This window comes from Mustela nivalis (assembly GCF_964662115.1).
Source record: "Mustela nivalis genome assembly, chromosome: 7".
Classification (NCBI taxonomy): domain Eukaryota; kingdom Metazoa; phylum Chordata; class Mammalia; order Carnivora; family Mustelidae; genus Mustela; species Mustela nivalis.
This window is the reverse complement of record NC_139026.1, coordinates 71,445,666-71,461,603: the sequence shown is the minus strand read 5'-3', so window position 1 is coordinate 71,461,603 and position 15,938 is coordinate 71,445,666. Positions and strand designations below refer to the sequence as shown.

Here is a 15,938-nt window from a genome sequence, read left to right as displayed (position 1 = left end):
ACAAAGTCAATTCAAAGAAAAGTATTCTAAGTTCTGTAAAATCTCTTCACAGTTATTACTAAAGGAATTCAAATATCAAAATTTCATTAATAATCCCATTTTCTTTACTGGAAGGATAGTGATAGTTATTAGCTGGGAACAACTGGAATCATCTATGTATTCATCAACATATAAGGTAATTTCCCCCTACAATCTAATTAATGTCTTCTGCTATTCCATGTATTCTATTAAGCACAGTGATTTCTGAAAAAGAATACTGCTGTAAATGCAGTTATAGAAATTTTTAAAAAAATTATTTATTCTCTCTGTGACAACAGAGAGAGAGAGTGAGCACATGCACAAGAGCACAAGCAGGGGGAGTGGCAGACGGAGGAGGGAGAAGCAGGCTCCCTGCTAAACAAGGAGCCAATGCAGAACTCGATCCCAAGACCCCAGGATCATGACCTGAGCTGAACGGAGATGCCTAACTGAGTCATCCAGATGTCCCAACAGTGACAGATCTAACAGTGTACCTTTTCTGTAGTCTTGTACAATTTTCCTAGGTTTTGCAATGAGTACTAATAAGCTATATAAAGTTTCACAGGCATCTTTAGTGAAAACATTAAGCTTATTTACATTTTTGGTGATACCCTTAATCTTTCTTCATTAAAAAATTAGTATTTTTTTGGAGTCAAAGTTTTATCAATAAATTACACTGTGAGAGGGTTTTTTGCAACATCATTGCACAATAATCTCAGAGGTACCGTCACTAAAAATTATTACTAGTTCCACAACTTCAGACTACAATATGTAAGAAATTCAGACTATCTTAATACCTGTAATGCCACATCTCACTACAAAGAGCAAAAGACAAAAAGTCCCTTGGTACCTTGATAAGAGAGAGCTTTGCCAACAATAGTATTTGAATTGTCCCTTAGTTTCATAGTCTAGGCCCTGCAGCAATGAAACACTAAGATTTAAATCCACTTTGGTTTTGGAAAGCAAGAGAGTAATTGTGAAAAGGGAGGACTTCATGACAGATTTTTCCCAGGAAAGGGGAAATATGGAAGTAGATAATCTAGAAATTTATTTCCACAAAACTGAAAAAAAAACTATCTGTGTCCTGGCATCCTTAGAAAATCTTTGTGTTTTTAGAAAATCATCATCTAAGTCTCTTCTCAAACTTTACTTCTTTAATCACCCCATATGACATAGCATCACCACCCATTTCCAACCCCATATTTCTCACTGACCCCTTCCTTGGTTCTCTGTATTTTGAAAGCTATCTGAAATTATATACCTCACCTGACCTCCCCAGATAGAATATAAGCTTTATAAAATGAAACCACGATCCTGAAAAGATATTTGCACCCCCATGTGCACTGTTAAAACATGGAAACAAATGAAGTGTCCATCCATAGATGAATGGATAAATATATATTAATGGAATATTATTCAGCCATAAAAAAGAAGAAAATCTTGCTATTTGTGACAACACAGATGAACCTTAAGGGCATTATGCTAAGTGAAATAAACCAAAGACAAACACTATAAAAAAAAAATAAACTCACAGAAACAGAATAAACTGGTGATTGTGGCTAGGGCTTGGGGGAAATGGGCAAATATTTGTTAAAGAGTATAAGCTTCCATTTACAAGATGAGTAAGTTCTGAAGATCTACTGTACAGAATGCTGACTACAGTTAACAATACTGTATTGTATACTTAAGAATTACTAAGTTCATCATCAACGTTTTTACCACACATACACATAAAGGTAATTATGTGAGATGATAGATGTATAATTAACATTTTGTTTGGTAATCACTTCATAATATATAAGTATGTCAAATTGTTACACTGTATACCTTAAACTTATACAATGTTATATGTCAATTATATCTTAATAAAGTGGATAAAGAAATAATGTAAGTTTCAGAAGAAGAAATAATGTAAGATAAAGAAATTTGTATAAATTAAGTGAATATAAATGAATATAAAAATGAAGAAATAATGTAAGACAAAGAAATATGTATACATAAAGAAATAATGTAAGTTTCAGGAGATCAAGACTGTGTCTTGCTACTGTTCTCTTAATATCTAGAACACTGCTAAATCAATGAAATAAGTATTCGTCCCTTAATCTGCAAGGATTTATATACAATGATCTTCATTCTTACCTTGTTTGTGGTAGCAAAAAAGAGAGACAACATAAAAAATCGTAATACATACTTTCAATGAAACATGATGCAGCTGTAAAAAGAAGTGACACGATCTCATCATGCTGAAACTAAAAGATCCAAAGACATACTTCTTCTATTCAATCTATGATGCCATCAGATGTAAGAAGTACCTTTAAATTATTACTACCAACAAAGGGAATGCCCAAGATGGGAGTCTCAAAGGAGATGCCTGCACAAAGCTGGATACATGACTAATGAGAAGTGAACCCATAACACAGAAAAATACAGCAAGAAAACCTGTAGATCTTAATCCTAAAAAGGAATAGAAAGAAGAAAAAAAGTCTTGAAAATTTAATCCACAAGTCAGCTCATGTGGATTTGCAGTTTGACTGATACCATTAGACTGCTCCAAAAACTCTCAAGCAGACACTTTACAGTAGCATCACACATGAGTAAACCTGTGTGACTGACAGAAGCAAACATCCTCTCTGGAAGAAGTGGATGTCAATCCAGGATGACGATGATTGTAAGATGATATTGACTATAAGACACATCTCAATTTTAGTAATGTTAAAGTATAAAAAGCTGAGTATCCTAGAATTAATGAAATATAATATCATTAAAATGATAAAGGGAAGGTGCAGAATGCTCCCATCTGTGGAAAGGAAAGGGATGTATGTGTACTTTTTAAAGCCTAAACAATTTATGAAAAGATATGCAGTAGTTCTCCCAGTCTTGAGTAATAGGAAATTTTCCATTTTTATGCTATTTTAATTTTGTACCATGTGCATTTATTACTTTTCCCTTAAAAAATATCTGTGACAGGGGCGCCTGGGTGGCTCAGTGGGTTAGAGCCTCTGCCTTCAGCTCAGGTCATGATCCCAGGGTCCTGGGATCGAGTCCCGCATCGGGCTCTTCACTCAGCGGGGAGCCTGCTTCCTCCTCTCTCTCTCTCTGCTTGCTTCTCTGCCTACTTGTGATTTCCGTCTGTCAAATAAATAAATAAAGTCTTTAAAAAAAAATCTGTGACAAATCAGAAAGAATAAAATATATGTTTCAATGCTTTTCTAACTCTACTATATATTCCCTTACAGACTCAATCCCCAAGCCACAATCTTTAAGAATGGAATAAATTAAAAGTGAGTGATTTATTCCTTATGTTTGATCTCAAATTTCATAGGCTTCCTATCACCATTCTCTCAGGGATACAACACTCTGAACAAAATAATCCAGGAATATTTATTTAGCACCCATGCTCACACGATTAAGCACCAAAGTCATTTAGAACAGTGAGTTTTCACATTGAAAACAATGTATCTTAAGATTTCACTATCTAAAACCAAAAATGAAAATCCATACAAACCAATAAACTATCACAGATCCACATACAAATAATTCTAATCCTCCACAATACTTCCATGAGAATGTGTCCAGAGCCTTCATAAAATTTGTTCAGTTACATTCACAGCCCTTCAAATAGTTTCAGGTTGGTAGTGGGCGCAAATGGCTGGGAGAAGCAAACACAGAAGGCACTCAAAAGCATCTCTTAAAGAAATGTTTAATTGTATAAATATTGCATGCACATTTAAACAAGCATTTCCTTTAAATGGTCACGGGCCCAGATGTTTTTAAATGTTGGCAGGGTAAATGGGTTTCACATATTCATTAGACAAATAATTGACTGAATTTCTACTATGTGCCAGGCACTGCGCTAAATACTATGAACATAAAAATTAATGTGACATGTTCCTGACTCAGACAGCTCACAATTATAAATTATTATACTAAAATGATATAAGGGTTATAACTGAGGTATGAACAAATGAATGTTGCTATAAGAACACAGCATAACTTATTATGGAAGAAAGAATGGTAGAAAATTTTACAGAGAAGTGACTTTAAGAAATATGCCTTAAATCAAGCATTCCAAACCCAAATCCCTATTTTTTTTTTTTAAAGATTTTATTTATTTGACAGAGATCACAAGTAGGCAGAGGGGCAGGGAGGATGGTGTGGGGGGAGCAGGCTCCCTGTTGAGCAGAGAGCCCAATACGGGGCTTGATCCCAGGACCCTGAGCCGAAGGCAGAGGCTTTAACCCACTGAGCCACCCAGGGCCCTCCCCCCCCAAATCCCTATTGGGATCAGGAAGGTAAATAAAGTAGGGAGTCTGGTCATGGCAAACTTGAAAAAAAAGTTTATGCATTTCTAAAGGGAGGGGCTGCTACTCAGTCTAGCCAACTGCTGCCTTACAGGACTATAGGCCCAATGTTATCGTAGGTTTCCCCTTTTTTAAGAATAGATGGGAATCACATTTTTGTATGAAAATAATTTGGCAACTAATGAAAAAACTTTTCAGGTCAAACAAAATATTGTTAGGGACTAAACCTGGCTTGCCAGTCAAGAGATTATAATCTGGGGCGCCTGGGTGGCTCAGTGGGTTAAGCCGCTGCCTTCGGCTTGGGTCATGATCTCAGGGTCCTGGGATCGAGTCCCGCATTGGGCTCTCTGCTTGGCAGGGAACCTGCTTCCCTCTCTCTCTCTCTGCCCACCTCTTTGTCTACTGTGATCTCTCTCTGTCAAATAAATAAATAAAATCTTTAAAAAAAAAAAAAAGAGATTATAATCTCCACTTTAAGGTATAAATCTACTAAGTGAAAAAGAAAAGAAGGCATTCTAGACATCCTTTATTCAATTCAAATTTCTACAAATTATAAAAGAACATCAAGTATGCATTACTATGCAATCCATTTAAAGACGTATTACCTTAGGGTCCACTCTTAAGGTTTTGTAATTAAATTTTTGTGTTTGTCTAGAATAAAGAAAAAGGGTTCCTAATCTAACATTTTCTAGAGAACAACTAATTAAAAACCTTGAATCTAGGTACAAGTAAAAATTAAAGACTTGAAACCAGAAGTATCTTTTTATGTCAAATTTGAAGGATGTCCTGTATTGTAAAGGATTACCCATGATTTAAATAGCATTAATATCTAAAAAGTAAGCTTAGTAAATTCTATTATAACCTATAATAAAACTAACCAGAAAAATATTTAAAAGTTCTAGTCATACAATGTCAGTGCTTATAAAACTATCTATTTTGAGAAAATAATTTCTACCTACCTTTTTTGCTTTGGGACCCTGAAAGTTGGGAAAACAAGAGGAATGATAAATTTTAAAACTCAGATATTTTTAACAAAAGCACCAATATTATATAAAATGTGAAAATTAAAAGTATCTGGGTAAAAACCATAGGAAACTCTCTGCATCATCTTTGCAACTTTCATGTAAATCTAAAATGATCTCAAAATAAAGTCTTTTTAAAAAGAATTTAGACAAAACTACAAGCAGGTCTAGGGAAAAAAAATAGTTCACCCACTGAAGCATCTTTTTAAAATTCTACATTTTTAAAATCCTACACTCTTCCTTATGACAGTCACTCAGTGATCCATCTGTAATGAAATGACCTACCACAACGCAGAGCAGCAGTCAGGGAGATACTGGTCTAAAGGGTTCCAAGGAACAGTGATTGACTAAATATAGGCAATGATGTCAAGTTTGAAAGTGTGGAAATGAGCTCATAAATAAACAATCTTTCTGTAAAATTAGACTGCTGATTTTATAGAAAAAAGAATCAGTTAATTTAAAGCAGGCAAAGCTATGATAAAAAGATTCTGTTCAAGCAATGAATCTTAAAGCAGATCTATTCTTTGGAAATTAATTTGGAAAGCACAATATTGCAATAAGTATTTACCATTAGCTTTCTCATTACATGTGTTTTTCAGTTAACACTACTTGTAATTTCTTGATTAGGCTCATGTGTCCATTAGATATCTGATAAGGACTCTGTAGGAGATCATGTGACTGTAAGATTATACACATTCCACCTCTGAAGACTTTTCCAGGAAAAATTACTGGTTCAAACTACAAGATTATCACTGTATTAAATATAAATGTTGAAAGTGACATGAAGCAGATTTTATCTTCTTGAAAGTACATATATTTCATTAATTCATTCAGCAAATATTAATTAACGATTTACACACAGGATGCTCTGGGACAATGGAGATGATTTAAAGAGGAATAGTAGAGACTTCGCTCTCGTATAATTTTTACAGTTGGGTTCTATTTTTATTATCATATTTACTATCAATTAATAGTTAATATACTCCCATCTTGAAAAAAGTGCTATAAAACAGAAATATGCAAACAGTATTGTTCCTGTTCTCAAGTCATATTTTAAGATAGGCAAATTATTATCTCACTAGTGCTTCTTATGTGAAGTAGGTTTGGGATTAGTACTTATCCTAACACCTCCTGCAAAACATAAAAAGAGCATCATGTACTACGGTACAGATGACCCTTGTACGATGTGGGGTTTGGGGTCCTGACTCCCATGCAGGCAAAAATCCACATATAACTTATGACTCCCCCCAAAACTTAACTATTAATAGCCTATTGTTGACTAGAAGACTTACTGATAACATAAACAGTTAATGCATATTTTTGTATATGTATTATATACTATATTCTTGAAATAAAATAAGCTTGAGAAAAGAAATACTAAGAAAAATAAGAAAAAGAATACATAACAGTCCTGTACTTTATTTATTCAAAAAACCTGCTTATAAGTAGATTCCTATAGTTCAAAGTGGACCAGCATTATTCAAGAGTCAACTGTGGTTCTCAAAGTTCAGAGGGCTTGTTAAAAAAATGCATATTCCTGTGGCACTTCCCCCCTCCACCACAATTCAGTAGATATTAAGCATTGAACTGTATCCCCGTTCTATCCCCCAGTACCTCCAAATTTTATCTTATTTAGAACTAGAGTGGTTACTGATGTAATTAGTTAAATTAAGATGAGATAATAATGGAACAGAATGACCTCTACTCCAAAACGACTGGTGTCCTTATAAAAAGGAGAAATTTGGACACAGACATGCACACAGAAAGACCACCACATAAAGAAGGGGGGAATGTTGCCACAAGCCAAGGAACTACCAGAAGCTAGGAAGAGGTCTGAACAGATCCCTCCCTAGCACCTGCAGAGGGAGCAGAGCCCTGGAAAACACCTTCTTGATCTTGGATTTAACAGCCACTAGAATGGCGAAACAGTAAGTTTCTACTGTTTAAGCCACTTAGTTTACTTTGTTACTTGGCAGCCCTAGGAAACTAATACTGTAGGTTTGTTTGGTGTCCAGTCTGTTCCTAGAATTTGCAACCTAACAGCAATCCAGATGCAGTAGACATTCTTCATACTTTAAAATACAGTTTGAAAAGCATTGCTTTTCCCTTTCTGTGCCCTTTCCCACCCCAATTTTATCATTTCCAACTTAGTCTTACTCCACTGCAGACATTTCAACTGTTACAGTAAAAAATCTGTATTCTTATTAGTTTAGCCTGTCTCCCATAGCAGGGAGGGGATGTAATATTCACTTAGATCCTCAACTTCTAGCCTAGTGTCAGACACAAAGAATACACTCTGTATTTCCCCTTAATGAATTAAATAATTAAATACATTTTCTACTTCCTTTGGTTTAAACCACAAAAGAGGGAAGTCACATTTAAGAAAATGGGAGCAGAGGGGCGTCTGGGTGGCTCAGTGGGTTAAGCCTCTGCCTTCAGCTCAGGTCATGATCCCAGGGTCCTGAGATTGAGCCCCGCATCGGGTTCTCTGCTCAGCGGGGAGCCTGCTTACCCCATCTCTCTCTGCTAGCCTCTCTCCTACTTGTGATCTCTGTCAAATAAATAAAATCTTAAAAAAAAAAAAAAAAAGAAAAGAAAAGAAAATGGGAACAGAGATCATCTCATGGGGCAGGTTGGTCTGTGTTCCGGAAAAAGACAAAAGGGCTGAAGAGTGCATTAAAACAAAGCAAGCAGCTTTATTATATTTTAAAAATTCGAGGCAAGCTGAGTAATTTGGCTCACAAAACAATTCATATTTCCACAAAAGACCACATAAAATGACTTTTCAAAGCAGAATAAATTACAACAGCTTTTAATTAACTACCGAGGAAGCACAAAAACACATTTTCGCCAACCTGCCAATGAAAAAAGCCATTTAATGGAAAGGTCTATCGTTCTTGGAAATTACCAGGTTGAGGCCAATTCTTAAACCTATCAACAATGCGCGATTAGGACACCATTTGACCGCACTGGCCATCCCCCGTTTGCAGAAAGTGGTTTGTGACTCCCGTCTGTCCCTGAGCTCCCGGACCGCAAGGCCACGGACCAGAAGGCCGATTTCCCACCGCGGTAAGGGTTCTTTCTTAAATCCATCCGCTCCCCTCTAAAATATGTCAGGCTCCTACACATCATTTTTACACGAGTGAATCGCTGCTGGCTCCTTCACCTGGGGCCCCCACTTGCCCTGCTCACCATTCTGCAGCCAGCACAGACTCCGTGCCGCGGTGGTCCACCAAATCCGAGCTCAGAGTGTGTGGACGAACGCTCCCGGGTTGTCGGGACGACAAGCCCCGCCCACTTGCGCCTAAGGGAGGAGCGCACCTCCTCGCATTCGGGTCCGCGCAGTCGCGCTGGGGTTCTTCCGTGAGGCGCCCCGCCCCCTGCTCTGACTGGCTGCCTAGCACCGACACCCGCCCCGCGTCGCTGTTGACAGACCCGGGAGTCGAAGCGGTCGGAGGGCTTTACGGCTGTGGAATGCCGAAAAGTGCGTGAGTGCAGGCGCTGGGACGTTTTATTCGGTCTTCCAGATCCGGGGGTCTGGAGGTGATGAAGTACGGTCTGGGCAGGGACCACCGGGTGCGGCGTAGGGTTTCGGAACGTCTTCTGACGTTGACAGTCTGTCTTCCTCCCTGGGAGCGTGTTGGGGCGAATCTTCGTGTGAGGGGTTTCCAGAGGGAAGGGAGACGCGGGTTACGGGACTGGGTGACGTGACTGGCACCAGGGTGGGCTGCCTGGGCCACCCCAGCGTAGGCCCGCTTGGGGACGGGGCTCAATGGGCAATTTAAGAGAAAGCGGTGGTTCCAAGAGGGTTAGTTATTTTGAAACTAAGGACCTCTGGCTTCTTCTCTCTGCACACGGTTCGGTTTACTTTCTGTGCAAGTTATGTGTGTGCCGTTTTTCCCAAGAGCAGCTCGAAACAAGGACTGGAAATGACTTGAAACGATTCCTGGAGAAAGGATTTCCTGCAGCTGAAGGTCGCTGGGGCCCAGTAAGACTCATTAAGACCAAGGTCACAGGCTAACTGCTAGCCGGATAGCGCAACCTTCAGAATCTGTCTCCTCCCCACGTGAAGAAACGCTGGCAATTAAGACCAGCAGAAAAACTAGAAGAAATTAAGCAATTAAGAAATTAAGCTCCTTCCACCTTCTCAATTCTGTGATTTAATGTTCCTGTTTTAGCTTGACAAAACATCGGATACTTTAAAATCATTGGCACCATTTCTTATCTCTGAATTCTAATTTTACAAGGTTCTCTCCCAGCTGTACTGACTCAATGTATTAAATAGTAGTGGGTAAGGATTACGGAGCTAGTCTTGTGATAGAAATCCAGATTGTCAATTATTACATTGCATCCCCAAATCCTGGGTAGCAAGAAAAAAAAAAAAAATCTTAATGTCGACTTCATACAGAGTTCTGAACCCATCTGGTATGGAAGTTTTTTGATTCAGTGTTTCACACTAATAATGTTTATGGTGTAAAACCTCAGTCAGCTCAGCTAGGATGGATGGGCATGCAGTGGTGTTAATGGGAATCCCACATTACCTTGAAACGATAGGCCTCTAGGGGAGAAGACATTGGAGTTCTCGCTCTATGACACCTCCCTCTGAGGAAGAAGTGCTAGGGATGTGTGAGAACACACTAGACTGTGCTGTAAAAATACACAGTGAGTTTGGCTCTCCTCTAGTACTTCTCCTGCAAGCTGCCTAGGCGTAAGGGTGATTTCCTGTTCTCTCTTCGCCTTCCGACAGGCATAGTATCCAAGCATTCTGAACATAGAGCCAGCGCCTTTCAACTCCCTTCTATAATCTGGCTCCTAGGTATGCTTCCATCAAGCCAAATGCCAGTCAGGGGGCAAAAGTCTTTTGCCACCTACCTCTCTGATGACATATCCTTTGGAGCTGGTGTTAAGAGTTTGTTTTTTTTTTTAAAGATTTATTTATTTGACAGAGAGAAATCACAAGTAGACAGAGAGGCAGCCAGAGAGAGAGGGAAGCAGGCCCCCCGCTGAGCAGAGAGCCCCATGCGGGACTCGATCCCAGGACCCTGGGATCATGACCTGAGCCGAAGGCAGCGGCTTAATCCACTGAGCAACCCAGGCGCCCCAAAAGAGTTTTTTAATGTGAAGATTTTTGGGCTTAACTGGTTTGGGGAAATGTGTATCAGCTGTTTGAAGTCAAAATCTACCAGAAGCCAATAAATAGGAACATTACACCGCCTTTCTTTGCCCATTTTCCTTCAGCTTTTATTGCCATCTGAACTTCATGAGGAAGACTTGAGTAACAGCAGCTTTGGTCACCAGTAAAATGACAAGTCTTAGTTAACCCAGGACTGGAGTTGGTTAAGTCTAAACTCCTCAGCCCATAGTCTTTGGGAAAAAAGCTGTCAGTGGGGATTTTACCTCCTTCCCCTTGCCCACCACACACATTTTCAGAATGATAGAGGGCTCCTCTCAGTCCCTAATAGCTTGGCTCTGTACAAAGAGCAGTAACCTCCATGACTTCATGTACGGTTAAGGAGAAGCCCCAGATCCCTGCTACACTTTTTTTTTTTTTTTTTTTTTAGATTTTATTTATTTGACAGAGATCACAAGTAGGCAGAGAGGTGGGGGGGGGCAGGGGGAGCAGGCTCCCCGCTGAGCAGAGCCTGATGTGAGGCTCTGTCCCAGGACCCTGAGATCATGACCAAAGCCAAAGGCAGAGGCTTAACCCACTGAGCCACCCATGTGGCCTTCCCTGCTGCACTTTTAACTTCAGCAGGTGAGCCCAAGGAGACCTTTTTCTCCCAAGGGCTAATAAACTTAAATGCGTGGGGGTGTCCGGGTGGCCAGTCATTAAGCATCAATCTTCTGCTCAGGTCATGATCCCAGGGTTCTGGGATGGAGCCCTGCATTGGGCTCCCTGTTTAGTGGGAAGCCTGCTTCTCCCTCTCCCACTCCCTCTGCTTGTGTTCCCTATCTGTCAAATAAATAAATAGTCTTTAAAAAAAAAAAAAAAAGAACTTAAATGCCTGAAGGTCAACATAAACCAAACTGCCTTAATTTCTATACATTAACATATCAAAGATCAGGACAATTTTACCCTAGTCAAACCAGCTACATTTTTTGCTGGGTAAATCCTTTATTATGTACGGTTTATAAAAACAAGCAATAGCTTAAAAGGACAATTTAAGCGTTTACATATTATAAATTTTGAGTTAAAACTGTGTTCTTTGCCATAAGATTAAACAGGCTATAATTTGCAATTTGAATGTATGTCTGCGTAGATTTAGAATCATTTTTAAAGCATGTGATTCTTAGGAGCCATTCTTCAATAAGATTAAACCATGCTGGAAACTGGCTCTCAGCAAATAAGAACAACAAAGTTTTAAAATGGAAATTAGGTTAACAGAAAATAAATTAAATGTACCCTACTAATTTCATTCTCTTTCAAAACTCCACTGATCGTCAGTGAAGGGATATAAAAATAAATTTTAAAATGTGAGAAGAGAAATGACAACAGTAAAATTTTAGAAGCTGCAGACCAGATGAATGAGTGTGACTCAACACACCAGAAGCCCGGTTTATACTGCATAATTCTCAAAAGGCACTGGAACAGGGTCAATGGAATTGGAAATGAAGAATGAAGTAAATCAAAGAGATTAAGTAAAAGCTATTTGAAAAACACCTCCGGAGGAACTGTACCTCTCACTCCAGAGAAGCATGGAGATATATTTCTGACCAAATAATACTATTCTCTGCATTGGGGTGTCCTCAGGTATATTAAGTACATGAGAACCATACTGAAAACAGAAATTAAATTTGGTGTACGTAATGCTGAATGTAAGGCCCCCATTTTTCTTCCATTTCTTAAGATTGCATAGGCAAATTCTCAGCAGACTGGAAGTTTCTTCTCTGGCGAGTCTGATCAGCCCAGGAGGAATGACTGACTGCAGACGTTCCCCAACAAAGGTTACACTCTGATCATCCTAACTGAAGCTCAGAGTCTATTAAGTTGCAACCATGTATACAAATCTTCTAAAAAGCTTTTTTTTTTTTTTTTTTAAACGGTTCCACTTGTAAAAATGGGAAAAAAAAAAAAAGATTTGGGAAGAAAGCTCAGAAGCAATCCAGACAAAAGCAGAAAAAGCAATTTGGAGAATAACAGAAAATTGCAAGAAAGCTCAAAAAAGAATTGTGCTGCTACACTGTATGTTTGCTATGTGAATTAGCTTTAAAACTACTAGTAAAATGGGGAATTAGGGATAGAATGGAAATAATATTTGTTCACATGTGATTTTTCCCCCCTTAAGAAAGAGAATTCAGAGAATCAGACTTAATGATTAACTTCAGCAAGAAATGAAAAGGACTTCATTTAGCTACCATCCTGGAAGCAGGAGTCTTTCAAGTATATTTTTAAAAAATTTAAAATAAGCGTTTACAACCAGGGTTCCCACCCCAGAGAGGCATACCGGTTTTATGCAGCTTGACTGGTGGCTGGTTGAACCACCTACCCTGACCACTAACTAGCAGCCTTGTGGTTTAGATCTCTATTTCCATGTGTACCTCACTGTCTACCAGCCCTCCTCTTAACATTTTGCCAGCACATTTACACCAGTTTTTATAAAAAGTTTTACTGAGGTATCATTGACATACAGTAGGTTAAAGTATAAATCGATCTGATAAATTTGAGATGTGTTTACAGTTATAAAACTATCATCACAATCACAATAATAAATATCTCCATTATCCCCAAGGATTTCTTCCTGCCTTTTGATCCCTTCCTGTTCTCCAGTCCCTTGCTTCCCTTCCCAGGCTACTCTGTTATTTCTGAGCACTTTAAACATCTGTGGTAGTCTCCAGCAATTCTACAAAATAAATGGCCTGTGATCTTCGCAAGTATGGAGTTCATGAAAGACAAGGAAACTTGAGGAATTGTTTTAGACTGAAGGCTAAAGAGACATGAAAACTAAATGCAACGTGTAATCTTGGATTGAACTTTCTGCTATAAAGGGCATCTTTGGGATGATTGCCAAAACATGAAGGGGTTGTGGATTTCATGTAGTAATGTAGTAGTGTTAGCTTCCTGATTCTGATGGTTGTACTGTTTTATAGGAAAATGTCATTGTTCACAGAAACTATACTCTGAAGCTGTGCTCCCCAGTATGGTGGCACCTAAGCCACTGATACTTATAAGCACTTGAAATGTAGCTAACAGAACACATTGAAATAATATTTTGGATATGAACAAAATATATTAAATTTTTTTATTTTTTAATATGGGCTACTAGAAAATGTAATATTATATAGGTTTCTTGGATTATATTTCTGTTGGATGGCACTGCAAAGTATTCACACTGATTGTTTATCACGTTAGCAACTTATTCTCAATTCTCAAATTCTTAAGTATATTCCTTAAATTCTTGTTCAGGAAATATGTTGCAACTTTCCTGCAAGATTGAGATTATTTCAAAATAATTTCAAAACATTTCAATAAATTCAAAACAATTTCAAAAATAATTGTCAATAAAGGACAAAGTCTAAGTTTTCTTAGGTCATTGGGAAAATAGGAATAACAGAATTTTAAGGAAGTTTATACAAGACAGAGACATTTACTCTGGGCCTATCATGAACTAAATCCTTATGGTATTAGGAATTTTATGATTTAATCCCCACAACCGGAACAAGTAATGGGAATTATTTTTTATGTTTAGACTATCATGGTGCCTTTAAGGAGCCACCTTTCCCTAGTAGCACTAACAAATCACACATAAAGCATAATTTACTCCACTGGATGTTGCCTGCTTGTCACACATGGACTCGCTTAGGGGTTGTTCACTGGTCTCTTTACCACTCCTATTGCCCATCTACCTTTAGCTGTGAACTGACTTGACTCCCACACTCAGCTTCTACTCTTCAGCCTTTCTTAAGGTAGCACCAGTCTAGATATGACTAGGCCTCTTTACAGTTTCCTCCAAATGAGTCTAGATATGACTAGGCCTCTTTACAGTTTCCTCCAAATGAGTCTGGTCTTGCCTTGAGAGCAACATGGACAGTCTTCCTTTCAACAGTAAGGAAACTGAAGCTCATAAAGGTTAAATAACCTGTGTAACATTATGCAACTGGGATTCAAATCTAATTCACTCCACTCTGTATAAGAAGGTACACCTACATAACTATCTTTGACAATTCATTTTCTCTCATTACGCATTTTCCTTCATAGGACTTACACAATTCATAATTCTCTTGTTTGCTTATTATGTCTCCCATAGGAGATGTCAGTTCTGTGAGAGCAGGTATTTTACCTGACATTTCATAGCTATGTCCCAGTACTTGGAACCTAAGTGCTCAATAAGTATTTATTGAATGAAAAAACAAGTTACCATTTTTTCCCAATGTGTAAAATCTTTGATTCTTTTTGGGGGCTACAGTGCAGTTATTTACAAAGGTTTTTCTTTTTCTTTAGGTATGTTATGTATAAAAGTGGCTACTTTCCATAATAAATGAAAATGGCCAATTCTTTGAGAGGAGAAGTACTGAATCTTTATAAAAATGTAAGTAATTATGTTGCCAGTTTTATACATATGTTACTGAGATACAGATCGTTTAGAAATATATTAACCTTTCTTTTTTAAGCTGCTGTATCTCGGACGAGACTATCCAAAAGGAGCAGACTATTTTAAAAGGCGTCTGAAGAATGTTTTCCTAAAAAACAAAGATGTGAAGGACCCAGAGAAGATCAAAGAACTTATTGGACGGGGTGAATTTGTAATGAAAGAGCTAGAAGCCTTATACTTCCTTAGGAAATACAGAGCGATGAAACAACGCTATTATTCAGATACCAACAAAACTAACTGATCTATATTACTATAATTTGACTGGAATTCAGTGCCAGCTCTTTATGTACACCAGATATAACAGTATCTGCAACTTAAAATGGCAAGATGTACACATTATGTAAAAAATACCTGAGCTGCCTTAATGAACTAAAATAAGCAACTTTGGTTCACAAAGCTTTATCAGCAACCCTTTGTTAATTTTTATACAAAATCAGCAATATAGCCAACTACCAATTAAAAATTAACGAGTACCCAATTTTGAATGTACTTAATTTCAACTTACTAAATTTTTTTTACCTATTACTCTTAGGCCTCTTTCTCCATTTTACTGACAAAAGAATGACATTTAATCCATTTAACTAAGCTAAATAATTTCTTGCCCACTAATGTCCTGTAACTATCGAAGGAGTGCCACCTTATTTTTGAACATATTTGGTACATTAACAGCACACATTCAAGGTTCACTGCAAAACCATGGTAATGATTTAAGTGCAGTTATAGAAATAATATGTATGGAGTAAGATTATTTCTGATCTTGAAGTAGGCTGCCAGTAACTGGCATTATATACATACCTATTTAATAACTTCCGTTATTGGGGTGCCTGGGTGGGTCAGTGGGTTAAACCTCTGCCTTCGGCACAGGTCGTGATCTCTGGGTCCTGGGATTGAGCCCCGTGTCAGGCTCTCTGCTCAGCAGGGAGCCTGCTTTCCCCCCCTCTCTGCCTACTTGTAATCCCTCTCTCTCTCTCTCTCAAATAAATAAATAAATGTTAAAAATAAAACAA

The 15,938-nt window shown here is 38.1% G+C and overlaps 2 protein-coding genes across 22 annotated transcripts in view; one reads left to right on the top strand and one right to left on the bottom strand.

The window, feature by feature from the left end:
- Positions 1-8,674, bottom strand: part of DNAI7 (dynein axonemal intermediate chain 7) — a 62,603-nt gene extending 53,929 nt beyond the window's left edge. For 5 of the 13 annotated variants that reach the window (XM_082738500.1, XM_082738508.1, XM_082738503.1 and 2 more), the window contains exons 1-3: positions 8,534-8,655; positions 5,279-5,296; positions 2,158-2,230 (exon numbers count right to left, since the gene is read on the bottom strand). In XM_082738500.1, the coding sequence (XP_082594626.1) occupies positions 2,158-2,190 (33 nt within the window). In that variant the 5' untranslated portion in view covers positions 2,191-2,230; positions 5,279-5,296; positions 8,534-8,655. Of the gene's footprint in view, positions 1-2,157; positions 2,231-5,278; positions 5,297-8,533 lie in introns of all 13 variants that reach the window. The other 8 variants (XM_082738507.1, XM_082738509.1, XM_082738504.1 and 5 more) reach the window with 4 other exon arrangements.
- Positions 8,675-8,721: 47 nt separating this feature from the next.
- Positions 8,722-15,409, top strand: ETFRF1 (electron transfer flavoprotein regulatory factor 1). Of its 9 annotated transcripts, none has more exons than XM_082738585.1 (5): positions 8,741-8,825; positions 9,252-9,315; positions 10,089-10,157; positions 14,781-14,868; positions 14,951-15,409. In XM_082738585.1, exons 4-5 carry the CDS (start codon positions 14,818-14,820, stop codon positions 15,170-15,172), a joined length of 273 nt encoding a protein of 90 aa, XP_082594711.1. In that variant the 5' UTR covers positions 8,741-8,825; positions 9,252-9,315; positions 10,089-10,157; positions 14,781-14,817; the 3' UTR covers positions 15,173-15,409. The 9 variants fall into 9 exon arrangements, with proteins under 9 accessions (XP_082594703.1, XP_082594711.1, XP_082594709.1 ...); XM_082738583.1 differs by having other exon boundaries at positions 9,252-9,329; XM_082738578.1 differs by having other exon boundaries at positions 9,252-10,157.
- Positions 15,410-15,938: the final 529 nt, after the last annotated feature.